The sequence below is a fragment of the Charadrius vociferus genome, unplaced genomic scaffold, assembly GCF_000708025.1.
Source record: "Charadrius vociferus isolate BGI_N301 unplaced genomic scaffold, ASM70802v2 scaffold15, whole genome shotgun sequence".
In the NCBI taxonomy this organism is placed as follows: Eukaryota; Metazoa; Chordata; class Aves; order Charadriiformes; family Charadriidae; genus Charadrius; species Charadrius vociferus.
Genome location: NW_009650064.1, coordinates 3,422,870 through 3,430,823, shown reverse-complemented (window position 1 = coordinate 3,430,823; position 7,954 = coordinate 3,422,870). Strand labels below are relative to the sequence as shown.

The 7,954-nt window shown below is 43.5% G+C and overlaps 1 protein-coding gene across 1 annotated transcript in view; it reads right to left on the bottom strand.

Moving 5' to 3' along the window:
* The window catches only part of NCALD (neurocalcin delta), a 50,744-nt gene that overhangs the window by 2,746 nt on the left and 40,044 nt on the right, over positions 1–7,954 (bottom strand). The window contains exon 2 of the mRNA XM_009891820.1: positions 5,046–5,442. Within this exon, the coding sequence (XP_009890122.1) occupies positions 5,046–5,423 (378 nt within the window). The 5' untranslated portion in view covers positions 5,424–5,442. The remainder of the gene's footprint in view (positions 1–5,045; positions 5,443–7,954) is intronic.

Sequence of the window (7,954 nt, the reverse complement as noted above, 5' to 3'; positions counted from 1 at the left end):
AGAGCCTCCGTACAGGCAGGGGTGCTGTCCACACAACCATGATCATCTGATAACCAGGAGAACAGAAGAAGGGGTGAACATGCAAGCACCAGAACATAGAGATGAGGGAGCTGGAGGAAGGAGGGAATAGGGGAAGAAAAAAGAGGAGAGGGTGGACAGTAAGAATTTACACCTTCCTCATCCTCATCAGCATGCAAGGCTCGCAGAGGTCAGAGCAGAGATGAGGCTTATAAATCTGCCAATGTTTAAGCATCTTAAGCTGTCTGGCTTTTGTCTGGGGTAGGAAGAGAGGTGGAGGGGTCATTCCCTCACTCTGGGTGAGAGGATGGCAAAGCAGAGAATCTGTATTGAAAGTGTGGGAGGAATGCCCCAGAGCGGGAGTGCAGGCGTGTTTACTCTCATCAAAGTAACCATAGTAAGAATATGCAGATTTTTAGAACAAAAAAAAAAAAAAAAAGCACTTCAAGATGACTTCATCCTACAGGGTCCTTTTCACAGAGGCGTGTGAAGGGAATAACAGATGAGATATTCTAGGAAAGCCAGATGGGAATAACATAGTAAGTGTTCCTTTCATGCTGAAAATGGTTACTCTGGACAAATTCTTATGTCCTTACTCAGAAGTTCAGTGGGAAGTTTTCCCAAAGTAAAAGCCAGCTAAAGCTGATTAAGAATCTTGAGACTTGCCCCATATTAATTCAGCGCAGCTACACAGAGCTCTTTATCGCATGTTTGAAAGAGCAAGCTTTCAAAGGAAGCTGGTTTCATGCAATAATTAGGTGGAGCTGGGCTGTACTAACCCTGGGCTGTAACCTGGGACTGAAAGACTGCGGGGGCTCCACTCTGCATGGAGTATGACTCCTTGGTCTCACAGCACTTGGGCTGGAAGCAATCGGCGGCACTCAGTAGGAGAAGGTTTGGAGGTGGTTATCTATCAGCAGACACCTGAGTCGGGGCAGCCTTCGCAGGTGGACTTCTGTCAGGAGGCTCCTTACAGCTCCCTGGTGCCCCTGAATGCCACCAAGAAATTGTGCTTCCAGAGCCCTGTGTGCATCACTGGAGTGAGCGCGGGCTCCAGCTTCATCTGAACTGACTGGTTCCCTGCAGAGCTCTCCCCCTTGATTTTCCACCTGCATGTGGATGAGCAGCAATGGGTGATTTAGGGCAAATCTCACCCCTTTGCCCATTTGCACAGGTTTTGCTCCCAGCTGCCGGCTGCCACTGCTGCACTCGGGCCAGAAACCTTGGTGGGGGCTGCACTTTCCTGCCATGCTTGGCAAAGTGTCAAAGAGCTCCTTACTGTGGTGGCAATGACAGCACAAATTTTGAGGCAATCCCTTTTACTCTGCTGAAATAAATTTTGACAGCTAAAAATCTCATGAAGTGAATAACTGTCCTGAAAAAATTGCTTTCCTCTCAATCCCATGGGGATTTTTGACACTGTCTTTACCGACAGCTATATCAGCTTCTTCTTCTTCCCATATCAGCTTCTGGTTCTTCCTGGCTTACAAATGAGCTAGCCCAGCAAGTGAAACACAAGTGCTCTATTTGTATTAAACTGGAGGTGTTATTCTCATCTCTCAGCTCAGTATTCTTAAGATACCTTATTCTTAAGATGCCTTATGACTCCACACTGCTAAAAAATGTACCCTTAGAACAAGGCTTCCATCTCTTATTTGAACTCTTATTTTCAGACTCTCACCAAATATGTCCCATTTCAGCAAGGGGAACAAACAGATCTTCTAGCTGGTTTGCAGCTATTTTTGAGTGGACTGAGCTATTTAGATTATAGGTAAACACATGGAAGACACGAAAAGCATTTCTAGAACAGAAGAATCTTAGAGGATCTGTGGTATGAAGCATCTTCCCACAGCACTTTGCAGATGTGCTATGCCTGGTAGGTGTAGTGGTATTCTGTGGACTTTCTTTTATTAGGCTCTGCAATCATCAGCCCACCACTAAAGTCCATCAAGTTATGTGATCCTCCAAACTGTGCAGACAGTTCCATGCAGATGGCTCATGTGTGTCTCTAAGCAGGGCTTTTTGGAGACTTGCCTAGGGGAAGCTTGTGGACAGGTGTGGTGATTCTGTGATAGACTACGCGTACACAGTTAACAGCACTATGGTAAATGGAGCTTAAAGGAATGCAGGTGCTTTGCCTTCTAGCCCATCACTTTGCAGAGAAAACTGGCTTCAAAAAGCTGCTATGGACCGTTCACGGTCCTCTTCTTGGCAGCTGGCCAGTTCCTAGGGCTCCTGTAGGACATGAGCCACCTTAACGAGCAGCTCTGCTGTTCTAGTGCTGCTGCTGCTGCCACTGTTACCACAAGCACCTTCTCGAAATGTTGACCAAGAGTGCAATGCCTGCATTGCCGGCAGCGCTGTTAGATTAGGCCAGAGCATGAGAAAGGAAATGCAGGTAACCACCAGCGTAACAGTGAAAATCACTACTGAGAGAGGACTTTCACAACACAAAGAAAAGCAGACTGAAAAAGAAGAAAAGTGTGCCTTGCCCCTGTGTTATTTAAGATACAGTAATCCCACAGTAATAGGGACAATATTTTTCTGTGGGTTTTTTTTACCATTCATTTTGATGTATTGTCTCATGCAAAAATCCCGATGAAAACATAATAAATCCTGCTATATCAATATGCAAATGTATGTTAGAAAAGGGACTTGTAATAGGTTCCTCTGAGACATATGTAAGAGATATTACAGACTTCTGTTTTTCACTATCAGAAAGATTGTGATGGCTGAGGGCCCCCAGGAAGACATTTGATACAGAATCCTGTCTTTCTGTATTAAAAAATGATCATCTTTCGTAAATGAAAGTGATAGTTGTTAGCTGTTTTTTTTAAGTCTAATCAGTCTGCATTAAAGGAACCTCTCAATGAAGCGAGAAAATGTGCTCATCTACTCCATTTTCACATATCAGCCGAACACGCTTTCAGAGACTATGCAACAAATTCTACCCAACCAGGAGGAGCTACGGGTGACCAGTGCCATACAGGAAGATCACTGCAACCATAAAAAGCTAGAAGAAGAGAACAGGGTGAGATCTACAAGCACATTGCCTCACAGGAAGCCCCACCGCAGAAAGGACAACTTTCCTGACTGTAAAATGGCTGGTGGTCCATGGTGCAGAAATGACTGTTACTCAGGCTTGTTAGGCTGGTTACTTCTATAACCAGTTTTTGTGTGGTCCCTCAAAATATGGGGTGAGAGTAAATGAGAGAAAGCATCGTTGCTCCATTGAGTTTCAGGCGTGTTCTTAAAAGAGGAGAGAGCCAAGCCTCCCAAGAAGTGCGGTGGGAGCGCTGCAGCACCAGGCTGAGGGCTGTACACAGGCCAAGTGTTGCTCTGGGTTGGATGTACGAATTGGCAGAATGTCACCCTACACTGATCCTGAAGCTGCTGTTTCATTTGCCGATAGCATCGTGGTTGTAAAGGGCAATGCTATGATTTGGTACCAACACGACTGTGAAGAGGAGGGAGAGCACTTCAGCCTCTAATCATGCTGGCGAGCAGATCTGGGGTAAATGGAAAAAGCTGGCGGTTTTGCTGGTCCTTGCTTGGCTTGCTACAGAGAATCCAGCCACTGATGTTTTCATTAAACTGGACATGAACACATTTGTGGCATTGTTCTCCATGTTTGTAAATCTTCTGGTCTGCAAGGTCTGTGCTGCTGTTGCGCACTGAGGCCTTCCCAGTGTCTCCTTCTCCAGAGGAGCAGGCACTTGCTCGGGTTTGGCTCCTTGTGTTTGATTTGTACTTTGTTAGTTCTTTTGGGACTCCCTTTGTTTTCTCATGAGGAGAAATAGAGCTAAGAAAACAATAATTGATAGCCTGTTTATACTACCCAGGGGAGAGGAAGATATGTAGGGAACAGAGTATCTTCTAATGCAAATATTCCATGGGGTTTGTCATGGCATGGAGAGAGGGACATCTCTACGACTGAATGCAATCCTGTTATTTAACTCAGACACAGGAAGATAAAACAGAATACGTGAAAGATGACACAACACCCCTACATTTGCTGCTGAGCTTTGTATCTGGTCTTGCTGAAGCAATGCAAGTGCTGGTGTTAGTGACTGTCTGGAGGGCATGAGAAGAGCCTTGGTAGAACGACAAGGGCACCACGCACTAGGCTGACTCCATACATGCAGTTTGCCATCACAGCCTGTAATTTGAGTGCATTCCTTTCCCTTGATTTCCAGCACAAATATAAATCTGAATAATACGGTACATAGTTAGCATTTCAAAATTTCCAGGGAAAGAACGGATCTTGATAACAGGATTTTTTTTTTCTTTTTAAACAGTGCTGCATTATCCAGGCTCAAGCTGTGTAAATATACCACCATATCAAAAATGTTTTAAAGTTTTCAGTAGAGTGATGTGCCTCAAGGGTAAAAACTTGTTAGAGGAAGCCAAAGTGAGGTGGGACTCCTACCAACACCACAAGAAAATGCATGCAAAGAGGCTGTGTATGGAATCATTGTCTGCCCAGATAAGGTTTATCTGTACTGGCAATATAAAGGCAGTTAGTATGCAGACCTTGCTAGAATTAAAAAAATAAAATAAAATTTAAATTGTGAGCTGGTTCTCCATAACAACATGATTCCAAAGTAGATTTGTTTCTTATTGTGGAGTGAGCCTGCCTTTCTTAAAAGTTAACTGGTTGATCTAAGATACCTACTTGGTCCAACTGTAACTAATTGTAATTAATTGACAGTGATTTCCCAGAGGACAGAATCACATTTATGAGGTTAGTTGCTGTCCTCCTGCCCAACAGAACTCCCAAAGGAGAACTTCCCACGCAGCCTGTTGCTCAGGAAGAACTTGCAATGGATATCAAATGCTGTAGTCTGAATTGTGACACGATCGTTGCCAAAAGAATTAACATTTTATATTCAAGCAGTTATACAGAGAACCAAGAGCATAAACCCCCAAATGCTACCAGAGTTTTTAATTCAGTGTCTCATTACAACATTGCTTCATAATTTGCTTGGAAGGAGGGAGGCCAAGGGGTGCCTCTGAACAGCACATACCTGCACGATTTCCAGCATCTCTGACTTACTGATGTAGCCGTTCCCGTCGAGGTCGTACATGCTGAATGCCCACTTCAGCTTTTGCTCCAGTTTACCTCTCGACGTTACACTCAAGGCTATGATGAATTCTCTGAAATCTATTGTTCCATCTCCGTTGGCGTCAAAAGTGCGGAATACATGTTCCGCAAACTTAGAAGCGTCCCCATAAGGGAAAAAGTTCCCATATATTTTTTTAAATTCCTCCATAGATAAGTGTCCACTTGGACAGTCTCTCAAGAAGCCTTTGTACCACTCCTGGATCTCATGTTCTGTAAAGTCTGTACTTTCTAGCAAATCTTGCATGACTTCAGGGCGTAGTTTGCTGTTTTGCTTTCCCATATTGGTGTCAAAATATTAACTGCAGAGAAAAAACAAACATATATGAATTATTATTATTATTACTTAAAAACTCTTAGCTTGGAGGTTGTAGAAGAACAGTGTGCTGGATTCTGAGTTTTCTGATGATAGTTCACCCCTGGGAATCAATTGAAACTTCGGAGCATTGTGCATTACTGCAAGTATAATCTGAAAAAATTAACAAGCGTAATCTACATGTTGATTACGTTGTCTTCTCACAGTCTGGAGAACTGTAATTATGTTGAATTTACTGCCATCCTACTTTGCCATTGAAATCATGAGGCAAGCGTTGGATATTGCAAGGTGTAGCCGATGGGTAGCTGTGTGTTGCAGCACTCTCTCCATCCGGGTTACCCAACTGTCTCAAGGACCTGACCTGAATGAGTTATGTTTTTTGGTACCTTTGGAAACCAGGTTGCTACAAAGGGCTGTGTTCACTTGGGCTTGCTCCAAAACTGGATCAAGGTACATCTGCAGTGTGCACTGAAACCAGGAGCTCCAAAGCCCTTCTAGATATATCTCCATAACCAGAATCAAACAGAGCAACCCAGAAGGTGCCTGTTCTGTTTGGCATGGACCAATTCCCATTTTAGTTCAAATGCAGATAAAATCTGAAAAGATGTTATCAATGGTGGATTCCCCCACCCCAAACTATTACTGTGGTTTTTTAATTCTTCTCGTAGCTAGAAATTGGAACTATTACTAAGTAATAGTAATCTGGGTGTTCACAGCTCTTTGGAAAAAACCTCTTTAAAAAAAAAAGGAGGAGAAAAAAAAAAGTACCCAGACAACAAAGTTGAAAATTCGTTTCCCTTAAATTAGCCATTAAGAAATATTATGGGATACAGCTTCTGTTAAATCACCTTAATTATGTTTTATTTAAGGCAAGTTTCTACATATCACATTGTGCAGCAGATTTACTAACGACTGCTGCCCTTTGGGTTTAAAATTTTGGAGCCTGAGTGTGTTGGCTCCAAAAAACATCATCATTTTTACTGGAAGCCTAGCATTATACCTGAATTGTGGGAATGTATTCTCTATTGACAGAAACCTGCCTGAGAATTTGTCATGCGAATGACAGTCACAACTAAGATCTGATGTATGGATAACTTAAGTGGAATTGCAAATTAATTTATACAGGACTCCCACGCTGTTGTCAGAATGGAGACTCTGGGCCACAGAGATGGATTTATGAATGATGTCTGCAGTGGCTAATGAACATTCGATAAAATGTCCTTTCTAAACCAAGGTAAAACTTTAAAAAAATGAAGAATAACACAGTATCATTACATGTCAGAAGCAGCTAGCGAGAAATGTAACCAAAGTTAATCTATTGTCTCTTCTATTTGGCATTGGGAAGACGAAATTGAGGCTCCCTCAGCTTGATGTTAATTGTTTCCTGTGGTGAGAAGCTCCCCTTCTCCCCAAGGTGAATTTGAACTCCCCAAGGCAATTAGAGCACTGTCTCCTTAATCTCCTGTGTTCTTGGACCAGAATGACCAAAAAGCTTTATTTCTCAAGGGTAAAATGGTGGGATCTATCCTAGATCTATGTGTTTCTCCACAGGATCCACTGACGGCTGTCTGGTAACTAGATGTCTAGTCTAAACTCATTGCCTACACAGCTGATGGAGAACAAGCTCCCCTGTTCACAGAGAGGAGGCTGAGAGGGGTGAGGAATCCTGCGTGATGGGAGCCTCCCCATCTCCCAACCATTGCAGTGGCCTGGGTAACTACCTTGATCCAAACAATGTCTTTTGCTCCAAAGTGTCTCCAAAACACTTGGAAAGTGGAAGATGCCACATCAAAGGTAATTTTTCATATCGCCTTTCCTCCTTTCATCCTGACCAAAACATACTGTGCAGTTTTTAAGTAATCCAAGCTCTTAATATCCTGAAAATAGCAAAAAAAGTCCCTGTTTTACAGGCCTGGCCCAACAGCTGCCGAGGCAGCTGAAGGTTGCGTTGCCTTCAGTGGGTGTTGGATGGGGTCCATAACAAACAACCCGGGAATTAGCTGAGTGAACGGATTACATTAGGGCAGCCAGACGGGTTTATGTCAGGCAAAACAACACGAGCAGGGTCTGTCGGCAGGATGGAAAAGCAACGGGACAAATGAGGTGGCCAGGCTGAGTTTAGAGAGGCACCAGTTTAATAAAAAACAAACCAGTGAAATCCTCAGAGGAGGCAGCAGCTACCCACACCTACAATGGGGGGCTGCACACTTTTCAGACCATGAGAGTAGAAAGGGAAGATCTCTGACTAACGTGCAAGCCAGCTGCGGTAGGAGTGAGCTGGCATTAGCGATACAATCCCTCACTGCTTTTTAATATCTCAAACATTTGGAAACGCAAAACTTGGCTTGCGCGCTCCCAGTCCAGAGTCTTTTGAAAAATAAAATAGTGCGGTAACATACAGGCAGTGGCCTTCAAGGGGTAGCCAGTAAGAATGTGCTTCAGTGCAAAAAATGTTGCCTTTATAGCTACACGTGGCCGCAGGTGCAATATATTTTTAC